This window comes from Lissotriton vulgaris, chromosome 2_1, assembly GCF_964263255.1.
Source record: "Lissotriton vulgaris chromosome 2_1, aLisVul1.2, whole genome shotgun sequence".
Taxonomy (NCBI): Eukaryota; Metazoa; Chordata; class Amphibia; order Caudata; family Salamandridae; genus Lissotriton; species Lissotriton vulgaris.
The window spans coordinates 2012013965-2012034559 of record NC_141687.1 but is presented as its reverse complement, the minus strand read 5'-3'; the positions used below and the strand labels follow the sequence as shown (position 1 = coordinate 2012034559).

The 20595-nt window shown below is 42.9% G+C and overlaps 1 protein-coding gene across 2 annotated transcripts in view; it reads right to left on the bottom strand.

Annotated features, from left to right (window-relative positions):
• C2_1H15orf40 (chromosome 2_1 C15orf40 homolog) overlaps positions 1–20595 on the bottom strand; it is a 136271-nt gene that overhangs the window by 44213 nt on the left and 71463 nt on the right. For both annotated transcript variants that reach the window (XR_015308535.1, XM_086958237.1), the window contains exon 3: positions 19283–19410. Coding sequence is in view for 1 of the 2 variants with exons in the window: in XM_086958237.1 (XP_086814363.1) it covers positions 19283–19410 (128 nt within the window). In the remaining variant the exon portion in view is untranslated. The remainder of the gene's footprint in view (positions 1–19282; positions 19411–20595) is intronic.

The following is a 20595-nucleotide window of genomic DNA, read 5'->3' as shown; positions in this document are numbered from 1 at the left end:
TTGACACAGAAGTGTACCGCTTAGTGATTTTTTGCAATTATTACTACTAAGGAATACCTCCTTTTTCCCTTCACTATAACATCTGTGTGTATAAGGTAAATCCCAGGTTGATTTGATGCATTCTTTACCCAACCTTTCATACTGGCCTGCAGGGATATACTCTTGGCAGTATTTAAACTGGAAAGTTGTTATCGGAATTGTAATCGCTCCGTGTATTATCCATTCAATGACAGGTCTCTCTGACCTGGTCAATGGTAATCTCTCAAGTTTTTCAATGCTCAGAATCGTATAGTCTGCTCCTTTTTGTGCCAAACTGATTTGTTTATCAGTAAGGTTAAAGATACCGAATAATGACGTTGTGTTGATTAAACGCCATGGTACATAGCCTGAACACAGATTTTGCAACGTCCAACCAAGCTGTACAATAGAACGTAATTGAGACTGACCATGTTGTAACATTAGTAAGTCCTGCTCTATTATATCAAAAGCAGATGATACAATGCTGTCCAGTGAATATATTCTGGAGGACAGAGTCGTTAACTCATTGTCCACTACAGAAAGTGATTTTTCCAAATTTATACGATCAATTTCTTGTATTTTTTCTGCTGTTTCAATTTGCATTACTTTCCAAGCTTCGTTGTACGCAGTGTATATACCGGCCGCTATGAAACGTTTTTGACGCTGTTTGCGTGGTCCTAATATGAAATCACGCAAGTCAGCACCGTCTTTAAGTAAAGTCAAGTCATGCTTAATTTCAGCCAGTGTGGATTTCTCTAGCCACTCAATGTACAGTTTCCCTACACTGTATGTTGTAACTATCCCTGGATGCGGTCTCTGGGAGTATCTTGGGTCTGGCCTGGTCATTTTGAACCCCTGTGTTTTGTTCAAGAATCTATCTTGACAGTTATTCGTGTCTGTTGGCCAGATCAACCACTTTTTCCAATCAGGATGTGTTCTGTTTTGGTGTAAAATATGGGATACGTCTATCTCCACATCTGTAGTGCTGTCACTATCAGTTATGGGTTTCGGAATAGATGGTGTATTTAAGTATTTTATCTTAGCTAGGCCAAGACAAGTAGTTTGTTGAATTGTGTCATTCAAGAATATCATTTGTTCTGGGATCATGCAGGCCCTAAATAATGCTTCTAGGCCTTGTACTTGCCAATCTTTGGAACCCCAGATCGTTTTTGTTTCAATGGTGTTTATCCAAAATTCGAAACCGAATGTAGACATTTTGTCATAACATTTTTCAGAATAAATCAATTTAGTATTTGTCAACATGGTTTTCATTCCTGTCCTAAATAACATTTTAAAATAAAACGTTTCTGGATCACTGTTATTAAACCCTGAGAAGTACTGGAATTCCTCATAAAATGTTTTCGAACTGCCTTCTGGCGGAGTTGGACAGTGTTCCCATTGGTTATACGATAAAAATTTCTAGGCTGAGCAGTTTTATGCAAATAGTGATCACCATAATGATTAGAACAGTATAACTCTTCATAAGTCGATGAACCCTGTAAGTAATCATGTTCTGTAAATTTGGCTGAGATTACTAAATCTGACATCATATTATTAATGTTTTCGAAGTCCCAATCATCAGAGAAGGTACTTGGTGTCACAAAGTCACTTAATGAAACTTTAAACTGGTGTGGATATTTCAAGAGCTCAACCAGGCCAAAAATGTCATAATCAGTTCTGCCCCATGCTACCCCACCGGGTAATGGATTGGCAGATGTTTACTGATATCAGTTCTCTTTTCTCGATGTGGGAGGATGTGTGAGGCTTTAGGACCAAGTTGATGTTCTGACTTGCTGTGTCCATTGTACTATATTTTTCATCTATGCATTTTCCCAAACATAGACCCACGATGAGCCAAAGCAGGAGAGAAAGTACACCCAACACAATCCAAAATTCAATCCATGGTGAAATCAGATCGGTTTCTTTTAGTTGGTGAAAAAGTTCAATTACTTTGTCTTTGAAAGTTTTTTGGGAGGCGTTTCTTCATGCTCGCTTGGATCTTCAGAGAAGTCGTCGAAGTTGATGAAGTAGCCAGATGCAGTTCTGTAAATTGTTGGAAATATTTCCGGATTTTCATTTGCTTTTGTATTTTTCTTTGTTTCATTAGCATAGTCAGAGGCTACATCATTGTAGACTGGTGTTTCTTGACAACCTATTGCAATTTGGGTTTCAAGAGGCACTAGTTCCATGGCATTATTGCATAGTCCTTTTTTATTCACTGCAGGTTTATCAAATGTGATTAGTCTCTCAGTATGAGCCTCTTGGATTGTAGCAGATTTCTGTATTCTGCTATTTCTTGGGAGTCCACTGGGCCTACTACTTATTATTGACCACATGATTGTGGTTTTACCAGGTCGATGGATACAACTCTGTTCTCCTTTTTACCAGCAAGGGGCGGTGGTACAACTGATCTTGTTCCGCTGATAGCTAAGACAGGTACTGCTTTTCTGTAAGAAGGCCCAAATTCCTTCTTCACCGCGATCTTCTCTCTGACCAGATGCCCAATTTTTGGAATCCAGACAGGTCTTGCTGGGACAGGTGGTTTTTCTTCAGTGGCTGTCGGCTGTTGTTTCAACTTTATGTTACTCAGGTTTTTTTCTTGTTTCATTTAAATTCTGCAAAACTGCCAAACGATCTTTGATATCATAGGATTTTTCTTCTACCACTGAAGTGTGACAATCAAGATCCTGAATGTGCATTCTAGTGCCGAACAATAGTTCGTATGGAGTGAGACCTTTTAGAGAATTTCTTGGCAGCCACTGATGACATCCGAGCCCTGCTCGACAACGGAGAAACAGCGGCCCTCATCCTCCTAGACCTCTCCGCGGCCTTCGACACTGTCTGCCACCGTACCCTAGTGCGGCGCCTCAGCAACGTCGGAATCCAGGAGAAGGCACTGGAATGGATCATCTCGTTCGTCGCCAGAAGGACACAGAGTCCGCCTCCTCCCGTTCAGATCAGAAGCCACCGAAGTCATCTGCGGCGTTCCTCAAGGCTCCTCGCTCAGCCCAACCCTCTTCAATGTCTACATGAGCCCCCTCGCAGCCATCGCACGCCAACACAACCTCAACATCATCTCCGACGACACCCAGCTGATCCTCTCCCTCACCAACGACCCCGCCACCGCCAGAGCCAACCTACACGAAGGGATGACAGACGTAGCCGAGTGGATGATGAACAGCCGCCTGAAACTGAACTCAGACAAGACGGAAGTCCTCATCCTGGGATCTTCACCCTCCGCCTGGGACGACTCCTGGTGGCCCCCCGCCCTGGGCAGCGCACCCAAACCAACAGACCACGCACGCAACCTGGGCTTCATCCTGGACTCCTCCCTCTCCATGACCAGACAAGCCAACGCCGTCTCCTCATCGTGCTTCAACATCCTGCACATGCTACGTAAGATCTTCCAGTGGATCCCCACCGAGACCAGGAAGACGGTCACCCAGGCCCTCGTCACCAGCCGTCTGGACTACGGCAACTCCCTCTACGCCGGAACCACCGCCAAACTCCAGAAGAGACTCCAGCGGATTCAGAACGCCTCAGCACGACTCATCCTGGACATCCCCCGTCGCAGCCACATCTCCGGACACCTGAGAGATCTGCACTGGCTCCCGGTCAACAAGAGAATCACTTTCCGTCTCCTCACCCACGCACACAAAGCCCTACACAACCAAGGCCCAGGATACCTCAACAGCCGCCTCAACTTCTACGCTCCCACACGCCAGCTTCGATCGACCGGCCACGCCCTCGCCGCCGTCCCCCGCATCCGAAGAGCCACCACAGGAGGAAGGTCCTTCTCCTACCTGGCCGCCAAGACTTGGAACTCCCTCCCAATCCACCTCCGCCTGACCCAGGACCACCTTGCCTTCAGGAAGCAGCTCAAGACCTGGCTGTTCGAGCAGTAGCGGAACCCCCCCTCCCCTAGCACCTTGAGACCCTCCGGGTGAGTAGTGCGCTATATAAATGCTTTGATTGATTGATTGATTGATTAAGACTACGTTGGACACTTGTAAATGTTTGACCCACCCATCACCCGAACCTAATACCCTCGCCGTTATAGATTGCTTTATGTCCCGGTTTTTTCTTTCCACTACCGCATTTCCCTCAGGATGGAAGGGAGAAGAGTACCGGAATGCAATGCCCATGCTGTTCATGGTCTCTTTGTAAGCTCGAGAGCTAAACGCAGGACCCTGTTTAGAATGTAGCATGCCAATTGCGTATGTGCCGATAAAGACTCGCAAATCTTTTATAACAGTTGTGGCGTCAGCCGAGCGCTGGGGCCACATCCAAATGAATCTTATACAGGAATTCACTGCGACCATGATATATTTATAGTTGCCATCCCTTTGTAAGGGACCACAGTGGTCCAGGTAAACACATGCTAATGGTTTATCTGAGATTAGAAGGGGCGTCTGTGCTGGTCGTTTTACTGTTGATACTTTCATTCTTTGGCATATTTCGCATTCTAGAAAATAGTTCTTAGTTTGCTTTCTCATGCCCGGCCACCAATATCTCTGTTTCTAACAATGATGCTGTGGCGGAAATACCAGCATGTGCAGAAGCTAGCCCTTCGTGTGCCGCTGAAATGAGTCCTAATCTGTGTTCCATGTTTGGAATTGCTCTATCCCCCACTCCAGGGATTAGAGTAAATGGAACATTATTCGCATCAGTTATGTATGAGTAATTTACTGGAAAGCCTTTCGGGAGTGTTTTTCGGTCATCTTTTACTGAAGCACTGACAGCTTGCAGTATATCGCTGTCTATTTTTGTTTTTGATCGGGTGATAGCAGCTACGGAAGCCGTTTGCACAGCTGCCTTCGCGGCTTCATCAGCCAATGAATTCCCCGCAATGTGAACGCCAACACGTTGATGACTCAGTGTATGTATCACGTGAGTCTTTTGTAGTTCTTTCTGTAAAAGAACTACTTGTTCCCAAAGCATTTTTTGCTTGATTGTGCCACCTTTTGCATCTTTGAAGCCATTTTGAACCCAGTTCTGCAAGTATTCATTATAAGACTGAACGCAGTAATATGAATCGCACACTATTAGTGTGGGGAATTCGCGATCAGTATTTTCAAGCACCATCTTAAATGCTAGTAGTTCAGCTCGCAGAGCTGTACAATCTCCTAGAGATTGAGTTTTAGTGACCATTGGTCTAAATTTCCCTTTGTGCCAACGACCTTTAACGATCGCGCATGCAGCACTATATGCTTGTTTACCCCAACTGCGGGTTGTGCTGATCCGTCTGTATATATTATACAACTGTAATGTTCCAGAGGCAGGATTTCAGTCGGCAGAGGACATTCATATTCATATTGGAGAAATTCTTGTGTTTTTAAATTAGGATCAAATTCGTATATTAAGTCTGTTGCAGCAAGAGAATTAACCCATTGTATTCATCTCAGATGTAATGCTTTAGCATTTGGAATGCTTGCTTTTGTTACTGCTTCTAAGGCAGGTACCGGTGCAACGATTATTATTCGTTTACCTTGTGCTAGGGCTCTTTCTTTTGCTACAGCAGTTTGAACCGCTGTCAGAATTTTTTCTGTAGAGCTGAATTTCATTTCAGCTTGAGTGTACAAATGTGATTTGTAAGCTATAGGTACAGTTTCTCCCTCATTAGAGGTCAGGTATGTGAATCTGCATCTTCCTGGGATGACTCGGATTACAAGGTTGCGTATGTTTTCGCGAGTTTGTAGTTTTGTTTTAGTTAACATATCTGTTTGCAATGATCTCAAAATCTCTGTGTGTTTCTGAGTCCAATCGATTTGTTTGAAATCAGGTCTTATTAATTCATATGGAGGTTTAACCCTCTCTGCATAATTTAGAATGTCTGTTCTTCCGAAATTCAGGAAACCTAGTATTGATTGTAAATTCTTCAGCGTTTTTGGTGCTTGGAGTACAGTACATTTCTCTAAGAAATTGTCTGCCAGGCTCTTGCCTTCACTTGATAATTCATATCCTAAAAATAGGACAGTTAGATGCGCAATTCGTGACTTTTTAAAGTTGAATTTGTAACCCTCTGATGCGAACCCAAGTATTATGGTGTTCACTCTTTTTAAGTGAGTCTCCAGGTCATCATCTGTGAGATAGATGTCATCGACATAGGAAAATGCCTCATCATCATATATTTGTAGTAACTCTGTTACTCTTGCTGAGAATAATCCTGGGCTATTCTTGAATCCCTGTGGGAGTCGGCAAAATTGTTTTTGCAATCCCATTATTGAGAAAGCGGTCAAATACCTCCTTTCAGGTGCAATGTTTTGACAGAAGAATCCATTAGAGCTATCTAATGTTGTTTTATATTTTTTTGCGCTTAATGTTATTCATTAGTGCTGCACTATGCGAGTTTTGTACTGCAAATGTTTTACAACAGGAGTTAAGGTGTCTGTAGTCCAAAACTAGACGATATGAATCATCTGGCTTGGAGACAGGAAACAAAGGATTGTTCATTTGAGAGGTGCATGTTTCGATCATGTTTCTCAGTAGGAGTAGCATCTGGAAATACTGCCTCTATTTGAGTAATTTTTTGTGCTAACCAGAATGGAATTTGTTCCCGTTTTATGGGTACTTTACCAAAACAGGATTGTATGTTCTGTGGTGTGATTTTGTTTGTGTTCCCCTGATGAGGGGTCAGCTGTGGAATATTAACTGTAGGTTGGACTGTTGAAGTCCGCATGACATATTGGAACAATTGTCCATGTATTTTAATTTAAAAAAAACAGCTCAAACTTATGGAACTAGACAAGTATCTGCCAGAATGCCCTTTTATTTGATGTTCCAGTCCTGGACATGTCCATCTTTGATGTTTGTAACATTGAGGAACACCAGTCGTAGTATGTCGGGGGAGAAGCCTCTTTCCATCGCTTACATATTTCTCGTCGGGCCAACAACATGGAGTAGAACAATAGATTGTTATTTGGACTGCGCTTCTGCTCCACTACTCCAAATATTACTAATCGAAGATCTATTACCACAGTGGAGCCTATTAGAGATGTTAGTTTATTACCTATTGATTGCCAATATGATGTTAACTGAGGACATTCATAGAACATGTGTGTGTCCGAAGCCTCCACTAGGCCGCACCGGGCACACGCCACAGGCTCCGATCTTGAAAATTTAGACAATCTTTGGTGGGAGTAGTATGCCCTGTGAAGAGCATAAAGATGATTTCTGCGAAGCCAAGCCGGTTTCCCTATAACCCAGAGAACGTTACAGGAGGTTAACCATAATTCATGCATATTGACAGATGGCATCAGGGGACCCCAAAGTTGATCTGGGAGATGGAAATCCCCGTCAATGTCCTCCAAGATTAAGTTGTAGAAGAAAGAAACCTCCTTTGGTCCTGGTGTTTTATCTAGTAGGGAAGATACCAATTGACTGCTACCGCCTATGGGCATATGGACGCGACGAGACGCCCCAGAAGATAGCGCTTGTGCCCAGCTTGAGATTTGTAGATACTTCAATCTAGAAAGATTGGGGCCCACCTTATTTAATAAATGTTCCCAAGAAAGCATAACCCCTTCTACAAACAGGTCCCCCAAGGTTGAGATGTTGGCATCTTTTAATGGATATATCAATACGTTGTTAGCCCAACCTAGAGAAACAGGGAGGTCCCATAGTGGAGATCTATTTGAGTAGTATCCTATTTTGGTGGTGACTGAGATTATACCAGGTTTTTGCTAGGCCTGACAACACCTTCAGTTTGATTTTTTTGAAAAATTTGGGGTCTCCAAACTTAAAAAGAAACCCCTTCTGCCCTAACCCTACGCACTGTAATAGTGTTGTAAACATCGACCCGATGTCATGATCTGATGGAGTTTTTAAGAGCATTCGGGCATGCGACATCTGAAATGCCCAGGCGTAAATCTGAAGGTCCGGGCCTGCCAAACCACCCTTCTCCCTACGTCGCCTTAATTTCTTCCAAGCTATTCTTACACATATCTTCTTCCAAACAAATGAAGAAATATCACTCTGCATCTTCGCTATTAGTGTGGTATCAAAAAATAGAGGGATGCTATTGAAAATAAAAGTTAACTTAGGTAAAATGGTCATTTTCACTAGATTTGAGCGACCCAAAAGTGTCAAAGGGAGATGACTCCAAGAGCCCATTAACTTCCTACATTCCTTAGCAACTAAGGTAAAGCTTGTAGAAGCGATCAGGTTTATATCTTTGACGATTCTTATGCCCAAGTATCTCATGCTGCCACAAAGTTGCACAGGAAGCCCCGTTGTTACACTATTCCACTCCATAACCTCGGTCTTTGAGGCATTTACTTAATAGCCGGAGAGGTTACCAAATTCCAGTGCTAACTTTATAGCTGATGGAAATGCAGAGCTGATATCTGAAGTCATTATCATAATGTCGTCAGCATATAGGGACACCTTCTTTTCCCAGTCTCTATATTTAAAAGGTATAATGTTGCTCTCATCACGAATTTTTTGAGCAAACGGCTCAATATAGAGATCAAAAAGCTGGGGCGATAGAGGGCAACCCTGTCTAGTTCCCCTTGTTATTTTAAAAGGTTCTGGCAAACCGCCATTGACCAAAACAGAAGCAGATGGATTGTGATACAAGAGTTCTACTACTCTGCGGAAGGCCCTACCCACATCGAACTTTCCCAAGGCCTCCGGCAGGTACAAACGTTGACCCTGTCGAAGGCCCTGGTCGCGTCCAACGTGAGAACCGCCAGGGGCAATGAGGAGCTAGTAGCCATATCAATTGCTCCTATCAAGTCATACGTCAGCTCAAAGAGCTGGCGACCCTTGACAAAGCCCTTTTGATTTGAATGCAAGACTGACGGAGCAACCTGACCTAACCTCTTAGCCAAGAGTGACGTAAAAATCTTGTAATCTGTGTTAAGTATTGAAATAGGGCGATAAGAACCACAGTCATAAGAAGCCTTGCCTGGTTTCAAGATTAGTGTGATCGTCGCATTATTCCAAGATATAGGTGGTAAATCTCCTTCCAACAGAATTTGATTAAATAATATAGTTAGAAAAGGAGCAATATCTTCCGCAAGGCGTTTATATATCTCTGCGGGCAAGCCATCTGGCCCGGCCGCCTTGCCATTTTTGCTGTTATGTATAGCAATCACTACTTCCTCTTCCGTTATAGTCTGATCTAAAAAGGCCGTTTGCTGGGGAAAGGGATGGCAAGGAGATGTTACTCAGCCACTCCTTTATGCTATCAGATGGGATATTCTTGTCCTCCTGATATATGTTTTGAAAAAAGTTTTTAAAGGCAGATCTTATTTCTACGTCCGAAGTTTCGATACCCGAACTAGTTTTTATAGCCCCTATATTATTTCGGGTTCGATCGGTTCTGGATTTCCAAGCTAGCAGTTTACTTGCCCCTTCTCCAAATTCAAAGTGGGCAAGTTTACTTGCTTCCCACCTTTGAAGTACATGTTGGTTAAGTACTGAGGCTAATTGCCCTTTAAGTTTCAACACTTCCTCTTGTTTAGCTGATGTTGCAGAACCAGAAGCATCTAGTTCATTTTGGGCCAGTAATAGGTTAGCCTCAATAGATGCTACTTCCTGGGTGTACTGCCTCCTTCGGAACGTTATCTTGTTTTTGATAATCCCTCTTAAGAAACATTTGAAGGCGTCCCATACAGTACTTGAGCTAGCAGAACCGATATTGCTTTGAAAAAATTATTTTAATTCTGCTCTAATGTACTCTAAATCTTCAAGTGATGTAAGGAAAGACTTATCAATAGACCATGACCTAATTGAAGGTTGAATAAGTACTTCCAAATCTAAAAGTACCGCCGAATGGTCCGACAGATGGGATGGTAGGTAACTAACATTCTTTGTTAAATTAAGTAACACTCTACTTGCAAGAAAAAAATCTATCCTAGATCTATGTCAATATTTATAATTTCGAAAAGAAAAGCCGATTTTCTGCCCAGACCTTGCCCTCCATATATCTATAATAGCGTATTGTGACATGGTTTTGAGTAAAAAGTCTCTGGATTTAGACAAGGTATATTGCCGACTAGAACTAGTCTTGTCTAATGAAGGATTGAGTACAATATTGAAGTCTCCTGCTATTATAACAGGTTCTGAAAAGTGCAGGAGTTCAGAGAATAATGATACTAAGGCAGAGGGATCATCCCTATTAGGCCCATAATATCCCACTATCGTAAGGCGTAAGCCTCCTATCACTACTGTTGCAATGGCCCACCTGCCTGCGGGATCTGTTTTCTGCTCTAAAAGTCTACTATTGATTGTTTTTTTTTAAAAGAATGGTAACCCCTCTAATATTTAGTGCTTGCGATGTAGTAACAGCTAAATCTATCCAGTTGTTTTTCTTTACCAAGTCGTGTACCTCAGCCTCAACCAGATGGGTCTCCTGTAGTATAATGACCTGCGCATCAAAGTCACGTAGATATTGTATTAGATCTAGGTTTGGTGCGCAGGCCATTAACATTCCAGGAGAGTATCTTAATTACACTCATAGTTGATGTATCCATTGAGGCAAAATCTTTCTGACTCATAGCCCATGATATAGATCCGAAATTTGTATTCTGTCCATTTTTTAACAGTAATGAAGATGGTTACCAATTCAGAGATGAGAAACATTTTATACTTTTTTACCCTACCCCTCACCCCCGTGAACCCCTCTCACCCTCCCTTGAGGAACCCTTGATTGTCCACCGGTACATGTCCGGTTTGGTACCCCTAGCCCATTCCAAGCCCCATGGAGCGCTATTAATTCTAATATTAGAGGACTCGCCAGATCTATCTAGATTTCCGTTAATAAGGCTGCTCCGTTATACTGGATTAAGTTCCTCAGAAGTGAGGTGGTTACATTTATTGTTTATTGTGATTTACTTATTTTTTATATATATATATATATTATTTTTTTTAGGTAGTTATTAGGATTCTTGTTATGTTGTAGTTTCACTAAGAATTCCCTTCTCTTTTTTCCTATTTTTTATTATTTTTTTTCCCTACTTTTTCCTTTTCTATTTTCTTTTTTTTTCTCTCTATTCCTCTAGATCCTTTTTTCATCCGAGTTAAATAATACGTTTTTAGACAGTGCTCAATTCGCAAACTTGCGAGCTTATAAGCAGTGAGAGTAGTCATTTCACAATCTCCATCTCCAATTAACCTTGCCGGCTTCATTTTTTAGGAGTGCCTAAACTCATCAATAATTCATCTGCGGCCTGAACTGTGCGGATATGATGCATTTTATTATTAAACATGATCTTCAAGGCTGCGGGAAAACTCAACTGAACTGATGCACCCAAATTCTTGAAGGCCTCCATTCTCCTACCCAGTTCCCACTGTCTATCTAAGGTTGCTCTTGACAGATCAGATCTTATTTGAAAAGTAAAGTCACCACCAGACAGGGATTTTTGTTTGAGGGCTAAATTGAGAATGTGGTCCTTCAGTACGAAGGTGTGAAAATTAACTAGTATCTTCCGGGGCTTCGTGCGCTGAGGGTTTCGCCTATAAGGATCTCTGTGAACACGTTGGATGTCTGCTTTCAGTTCCTCATCAGTATGGGATAAGTTAAGAGACCTTTTGATGAGTTGGATGATATAGGACTTAATGTCTGATCCCTCAATTCCTTCGGGTACATGTAGTGTCCTCTCTTTTTAGTTTGACTATGTCTTCCTTAACGTTTTCCAATTCCACTGACATTACAGCTGTCGTTTCTTCCAACACTCCAGTTCTAACAAAAAGCCTGTCTATTTTGGTGTCAAGCGACTCACAGTAAGACCTGATCTCTCTCTGAATTTTTGAAGACTCCTCGAATTCACGTTTTATATCAGCCGATAAATTTGAAAACATGGATGCTATTGAAGAGAGTGAGAGATCTGGGGGTATATTAGTATATAAGGTAGGTAAACCAATGATGGTATCCGAGCAAAAAGGTAGATCGCATATAGGATGTGGCTGGATGTTTTGATCTGCATTAGAAGAATTCGGGGTGTTGGTGACCATTCCCTTCAGCCCCTTCTGTCTCTTCTGCAATTACTGTCTCCTCTGTTTCTTCTGACTCAGGATTTATGCCAGTTTTCTGATGCATATATTCGACCGGAGAGCTACTGACATCAGTTCCTGCCAACCCCTTTGATGTCGTGGGAGTAGCAATGTTCTTGCTGATAACAGAGGAGTCATTCTGGCTGTTGTCATTTCCTACCCCCGGCTCTATCCATGTATCTATAAGGGGGGAAACTGAGTTAAGATCTGCCGACGTAGCATCAGTGGTTACGCAGCCTGTCCCACAGGGATGAACTTCATTGTGAACCTCCGTTACCACCTCCATACTTAGTGAATTACACCCCAAAGAGGACTGATTCCCTGGTGTGACTATGTGTGGCGCTATAACCAAGGGATTACTCTGCGCTAGATTCAAAATCTGAGGAATGGCCTCATGGCCTGAAGGCGTTATCTTCGTGCACGGATCTAGAATTGTCTTAGCCTTTTTTGATTTCTTTGCCCGTTTGGGTTTTGCCTCTGAAGAGAGATAGGAAGAGGTTTTTAATGATATATTGCTGATACTACTACCAGCCTTTGCACTGCTACTTTCGCTGATGCCATTCGAGCCTAGCCATTCGGATCCCACTACAGCTTGGGACTCCAGCCTATCTACCTGAGCTAGAGATCCACACACTCCCTCTTTTTTGCAATTAGCCCTGTTAGTTTTATTCACTTTCCTTATAGAGGACTTCTGACATTTAGTGAATGTTCTCCCTCTCCGTCCCTTAGTACCAACATATGCTTTCAAATTACTGTTTATGCTTGGGTCGTCTCCCTCTTCCAAAGCCTCCTCGAGTGTTCTAGCGCTTTTACTATCCGCTTTCCTCCCCTCTCCTTGCCCCCCCTTCACCTTCCTTGTAGCCGCTGGCACCAATGGGCTTGAGAGCCCGGTTTGCGCTACAGCCGTTTCAACCGGTTCTGCCGCTGCGTTTACCACTACAGTCGCCGCCGCCGTGTTTCTCCGTCCTGGTTTGTCTCCTTTCGCTGCTCCCTCTGTGGCTGCTAGCGCTGCTGGGCTGAGGTCTCTCCGAAGGGGCCGTAGCCGTCTGCCTCAACGGAGCTCCAGGGCGGCTCGGCACCACTTCCAGGAAGGCGTTCACAAGCTCTGCAACAGCCGGGCTGCCTGAGAGCTCGGCGAAAGAGCTCCGGTGATCGCTGTATCAGCACAGGACACGCCCTTCTGAAAGCACATGGAGCCGAAGAAGGGGAGAAACGGCTCGCACTCGCTAAGAAAAAAAAAACCTTTTCCGCTTTTCCCTTTGGAATTTGAAAGCAATAGCCAAATGCAGAGATAGATTTATTGCTCAAAATCTTTGAAGGAACCTCATTTCAGAGAAGTAATTCGGACTCCGCGCTGGAGCTCAGGACGGAGTACCGCGGCAGCTCAGCCCACTGCTGCCATGTTCCCCTTCCTGCCATTCCCAAGTTGATGCTTTACGGCCTATTACATATCTGGCCACCTCAGGTCAATAAAAAAGCGAGTAATACCTTAAATAAAGAATAACATACCCACTTTGATTATGGGTATTGTTCTCCAATATATTCAACAAGTTACTCATGCTTTTCTACAACATTTACAGTGCTCAATGTTCACCTTTTTTATTAAAAAGTGCAGTGTGTCTGGAGCCAGGGCAAGAAGGGAGAGCCTCTGTGTACTTCAGACCAAGTCTCCCACACTTCAAAGGCACCACTGGGCATAAGTACAGGACCTCGGCACTACCAAATCAGTACCCGTCTGGACCTGGGGCCACTCTGTCAGGAAGAAGAGGATCTGCTGTGCTGCTCAAGGACTGCCATTCTGCTGGAACTGCTTGTTGCTGAACTCTTGCCTTGCTGTGTTGCCCTGCTACTCTCTCTCTGTCTGGGTGAGAAGGACTGGACCTCCATCTCTTGGACACAGAGTGAATCCAAGAGCTTGCTGACTTAGCTCCTGATGCCTAAGTTTCAGGGACACAAAAAAACTTAGAGCCCTCATGTTCCAACAATTGAGGTCATCTGCGTGTGAGTCTGTCCTTCCAAGTGGAGCCACCACTGCTCCCGGACCCTTGGAAGCTGACCTAGTGGTTTGCTACAGTGGAACAGACGCATCCTCTGCTACAAGAGCAGAATCAAGGCATAGCTACTCTTGTGGGAACCAGATTGGTACATCACGCTCGGAACCTGAGCATCAGCCGCGGCTGGTAAGAGTGGTGGGGTGGGGGGGGGGAGGGGGGGGGGGACAGGTGAGGGGGGATTTCGAGAGACGACCACAAGGGAAAATTAATGAATTAATTTACCCTCGTGGTCGTCTCTCGAAATCCCCCCTCACCTGGCCCCACCGCTCTTACCTGCAGCAGCCGCGGCGCATCGAACTCGGATGCTTCGTCTCTAAGCATGGAGAACCTTGGTGCATCGTATTTGGAGATGCCACTTCACTCTCAGAACAGACACATTGCCGCAATTGTGTAGAGAAATTTGTCACAACACTTCACCTGCGTGAGGATCACTGATGCATCTGGCTGTTGTGACCAGGATCAAGGTACTTTTGCCCAGGGTCTGTGTGGGTCCTGTATCCAGCCAGCACTCCATAATGGTCAGCCTGAACTCTTGCCTTTGTCCCGGTCTAGGGCGACCAATTAATATTTTAGGCACTTTGTGCTTAAAAGCACTATATTTCGCATTTAATCGTTAAAAATTCATGTCTCGACTTCAACTGGATGGATTTTTGTCATTTTGGTCTTGTTATATTTATAAAATCATAATCTATTTTTCAAACCTGGTGTGGAGTCTTTTTGTGGTGTTTTCACTGTGTTGGATGAAGTGTTGCATACATACTTTGCACATTGCCTCTTAAGTTAACCCCGATTGCTCTGTGCCAAGCTACTAGGTTAGCTCAAGATAATTTAGGTTGTGTTGTGACCTACCCTGACTAGGATAGTGGTTCCTGCTTGGACAGATTGCAAGTCTCTGTCTACCAGAAACTTCCATTTTCTAACAATTAACAACTAGAGAAAATGAAAGTCCGCCTTCATGACAGTCTAGGGGCCTATCGATCTGGTCTAGAAACCGGTGATGTCAAAAGGGATCTCCCTGTTGTGACCTCATTTCATTCAAGTTTAATATTACAAAATATCTTGTCATACACCCTACACGAAGGGGGTCCACCTACAAATGGTGTGGGTTTCAGAGTGTGAGACAGACCGCCGAAGGGCATTTAACTCTAGGACAACCACTTATTTTTTTGTCTGTTCAACAACATGAAAGGAACTGCTTGTATGGCCAAGGATTCAGAATTAAAGGGGGCCCTTGTACACAAAATTGTGGCTATGGGCAGATAGAGGATCTGAATTGCCAGGACAAATTTAAACACTGCATAATAACAAGCATCATCGACCTGGGCCAGGAAAATGAGCTCCAAGAATATGCAGCCCAGGTATCCAAATTGAGAATACTAAAAATTCCACTGATTCCTGAGAAAAAAAAGACAAGCATTAATGCTACACTTTCTAAAATAAGAGTTATTTCTATAGGATAGTACAATTAGATTGCAGCGGCCTAAAGTACATCGTCTACCAACGAAAGCGCAGGACTTTAAATATCAGTGTCGGGAACTATGCTGCAGCCCTGCGAAATCAGATGCATCACAAAGCGGTAGTCATCAAGAGTCTGAAGTCAGAGACGTAAAATTGGGAGGTGAAAAAAATGTTTATTTAATGTGAACTTAGTTGCATTACCCAAGCTAGGAAAAGAGAGATCTAGGAAATTAAAAAAGAGCTGCTGCTTATGAATCACAGGGCTTCACACTGAGACCAGTGCAAAATTGAGGGTTAGATGTGCTGTCAGGACTCATACAATTTCAAAGGATGTGCATAAATGTGTGGACGGCTTAAAATCTTAACACCTTCACAGGAAGCAGGACAATAAATGGCACTGCAGTGGTCAATGGTGAAAATATCAGATTCGTTTTCTCAAGGAGTGCCAGCGAAGGAGAAATTATATGCAGTTTTTTTTTTAATAGACCTCATATGCCAAAAGATGTGCCCAGTGTCTACTGTGTTCGTTCTGCGGCCACCCATTCGAATAATTAGCACCAACAGTACATAGACTCTGATGATCTTAATGGATGCACTTTCCACAAATGCCCTCACAAGTAGTCAGTTCAGTTCTTCTAACTTGGTGGCCCGTACAACTGATCCGAGGGATATGTTTATCTGTGAAAAGGCATAATCATTGGACAAATAGGTCTCTGTTGTCTAGCCAGTCTATGCATGGCAACCAAAAATCTTTTTTCCTTTTCCAATTGACCATGTCTAAGTTTAGTGTAAATTTAATCGCATTTACCCTATCTAGGTAGGTCAGTGCGGTGCCCTTAAGCCAGCACTTACAAATTTCTCTGCGAGCAAGTAGAGAAATTATATGCTGTTGTACTAATATTGTTGCGATGCCTGAAGCTATTCTGTGCACTTTTTTCACAACTGTGGCATAATACATTTAGGGCCAGATGTACGACCCACCAATTTGCGAGTCACAAATTGCGTCACATTTGCGACTCGCAATTTGTGACTCACAAATTGGGATGCACAACAGTGTCTGAGACACTATTTACGATTCCCAATTGGGTTGCAAATTGCATGCCTCATGCATAATAATGAGGCTCTCGCAATATGCAACCCCATTGAGAATGGCTGGCACTCCCAGGGATGGTGGCCTGCTGGTGGTCAGCAGACCACCATGTCTGGGTCTGTTTTTAAATAAAGCAGGTTTTTTTGTAAATGCAGGTCGTTTTGCTTAAAGGAAAACGGGATGCATTTAAAATATATATATATATATATATATATATATATATATATATATCTATATATATATATATATATATATATATATATCTATATATATATCAAGGAAAGACTCGTCTCAAACTCCAATGCTGTCCAAATATCACGCAGCCCTGGACAAACGAAGAGAGGAACCCAGGAATGGTGCCAAACAAGTGTGTTTATTGACGCTCAATCTCGCTCAGCATGCCCGCCATTACGCGTTTCGACAGTATCCACTGTCTTGATCACATGATGTGATCGCAAAGTTACATGGGAATTTATCCTCATTTACATTGACACAAAAGGTGGACTAAATGCTGACCACCATGTTCAAAAAGGGCTTTCAAAAGGGTACATTGAAACAAACAAAGGACTATAACATTAATGTATAGCCCTCCTCTGTCTTAAATACAACCCATAGTGGGTGAATAAACAGAAGTATATACATATATGTGCAATTGCGCAAATAAATAAGTATGTACAAAAACTTCATGACTATATACATATAAATATATAAATACGTAAATCATAAAATTCAGATGTTAAGTTCAAAAATTAATCCAGAACTTTGTTTCTTGACCCTTCTAAAAACAACAATTAGAAAATATATCCCAAGTGGGAATTTCCAATAAAGTGTCGAGTGCTATATGTAAACAGAATCTTATGTAAACATTCGCAATCTATATCGTTAGGTTCCCATAATGTAACAAGGAGCAGCCATCATCGCTAAAGTGCAAGAAGAATATCTAAAGTGTTCAGTGCAAATAAATTATATTCAAAATGTTTAAAAAAGGGAAGAGCCCCTCCCTTTTAAATTCATTAAACTGACAGTTGTTAACACACAGTTCTAACCGGGAACGCAAAACTATTCACTTGACGTGTTATTTTTCTTTCTAATTTTTGCAAAACAGTGTTATGCCATTGCCAAACAGTATAATCATTTGAGAGTCGGGTACAACTACCGACCATATGAACTATAGACAGGTGTATAAGTCCTCACTGGCGTTTAGACCTCCAGGGGTACGACTATTAAGTTCCAAAATGTACCGAGTCTCAAGGACCCTGAGTAGCCCATCCCTATTCCCACCTCTTTTAAGAGGTGGCACACAATATATAACAAAATAGGTGAGGTGCTTGGGATCACTCCCATGCACCGCCTGAAAATGGCGTGCCACCGGGTAGGATTGCTCATTGTTAGAGATTGCCCTTAGGTGCTGCAGTATTCTCCTGTGAACCGGAAGCCGGGTACTCCCTACATACCCAAGTTATATATATATATATATTAAGAGCCACTCACAAATGGGAAAGGGACCCCTGGGAACCTCTTGCCGTTTGCGAGTGGTTTACCACCCTTCTGTGAAGGGTGGTAAACTGCAACTGTTTTTCGACAGCAGTTACGGTCACAAAACAGTCATACAAAGCTTTAGGAGTCGCTATTAGGAAGGGACGCCCTTAAAATGTTCCCTCCTAATAGCACGTCGCTAATGATATCTGGAGAGTAGCAAATTGATTTGCGACACGCAAATTAGGATTAGTACATGGCCCACTCGTTTTTTGCGGTTGTAACGGTTCTAAAACCACTTTATGCCCGCCAAAAACGTTAGTACATCTGGCCCTAAACTGTTACCAAATAAAACATTTTAAAAAAATTGATAACTAAAAATAAACCAAGTGTTTTCAAAATCAATAGTGAGTTCTATATCTATCCATGCATCTTACAGCTATTCACTTTCATCCATGTGGAGGCATGAGTCTTAAGTGCGTCATGCACAAAGAAAAAAGTTCTGTTGTGCAGTAAGTGGAAACAATGTTACCAATTCTACAAGTTGAAGCTAAGGAGTGCTAAATTACATGACAGATTGTCTTATGGACATTTAGGATCAGGGAGTGTACGTCTTTAGCACGGAGTGTGCACGTTTTTGAGGAGCACATCTTACCAATGGGATGTTCATTTAAATACAGCACAATCAACAGATAGGGTGCTGACAGGGGGGCATTAGGAGTGCAGATACAGAAAACAATAGTTGTATAGATACAGATCACTAATCTTATGCCAATGTAGTTAAAGCGAGCACTAACACGCCAATGTAGTTAAAGGGAGCACTAACACAGTGGCAGTAGAGTTACAAATAGCAATAACCTCCTGGGGGTGCAGTAACAGGGAAGCTGTTCATGTAAGATCAGCTCTTCTTCCTATGACCTCCCTGCCTGACTGGACACTCCTATTCAGAAGGCATTACAGCTCACACTCCAAGTGCCAGGCAGACTACTCATACAGTGTCTACTTCCACAGCAAATGATACACTAACTACCTCCGTACTTCAAGCACACAAGCGGTTACGACAGAATACTCCCTTAATATGCGCTTTCACCTGCTCCGTCATAGGACACTACTCTGTGCCCCTACAAAGTGAACCAACTGAAGCAAAGTAATTCATAAGTAGTTAAGAATAAACGTAGATCAACTTTACCTTATCCAAAACCACGTCGCTCTTCCTCACTGCTAGAACTTTAGATAGGTAGCGGCACAGTTCTGCATTTGCTTCGCCCTCAGTGGGCGGTGCGGCGATAGCTACACCTACAGCTTCACTGCTCACATCTTAAGAATAAAAACTTTTGGATTAGTAAACTGACAACTTTTGCCGTAATTTACGTTTTTGCTTTAAAAATTAGATGCAAGTAAATTACCAATCATTATAAAAAGGATAAATATAACTACCATGAACTAATAACAAAGATTAATTTATCAATGTTATAAATTTGGTACGGTGGATGTGAATGCAATAAATGCATTGCCCATCAGGCCCACATAGATGCAATGTCCCCTTAGACAACAATTTGTCTCTTTATAACAGCAACTTACAGGATGTGCCACTATTATTGTACTTGGGACAGTCTAAGAATATTCAGAAGAATGTTTCTCCTGTTACAGTATTCAGACTTCAGCCCTTTCTTCATGCCGGGGCGGAGTGTGGCGGATGTAACGTGGGCGGCAGTGGTTGTGATTACATTTGCACAGTATTAAGTGCGACTTCAGCGGGGAGGACAATAGCAGTGCTGTAGTGTAAGTATTGTGCACCACAGGCACAAAATCAAATGAGAATCAAGATATGGTCAAACAAGGAAGGTAGGCAGCACCATTATAAACAACTTCTATTTCATCGCACATCATGGCTCATGGATGCACTCCTTCACTGGAGTACGGACCCCTACATTTAACAACTGGATAAGACCAAAACAGCAAGCGACCAAACATGTGTTCCTACTCTCTGTTGCAATGGCTCCCCTTTCAAACGAGCACCTTTGATGCTTCTTGCGTACGCACGACAGGAAGGTTTTTTTTTGGGCGGTGCGTTCACTTTTGGGTTGCGTTTAACTATTAATGTATTTTATTAAGTTTTCATCATGATCTCCTTACGGGCCTATCGCTCAACACCCGATAGGTCTCCTGCTCCTTCATACCCCAAACCTGTCTCTCAGCACAGGAGCGGTCTCGCACATACACACTGTCGCCTGATCCGTACAACATGCGCCTCTCCTTTCTCTGGCTCCCCTCGCAAACTGAGCCTGCTCTTCAAACACAAATCTACTCTCCCATGCTCCCTTGTGCAGGTCTTTTCACACACATGCTTGTCACCCTCTCCTCCACATGTTGAAGACTCTTCGTGCAATGACCCGTCTCTTGCTCTGCTTCCTCGCGCAGGGATTCGGTTTTCACACACACAGACTTGTCTTCTGCTTTTTTTTACCACCAAGAGAGCCTGCCTCCACCACTCTCAAACAT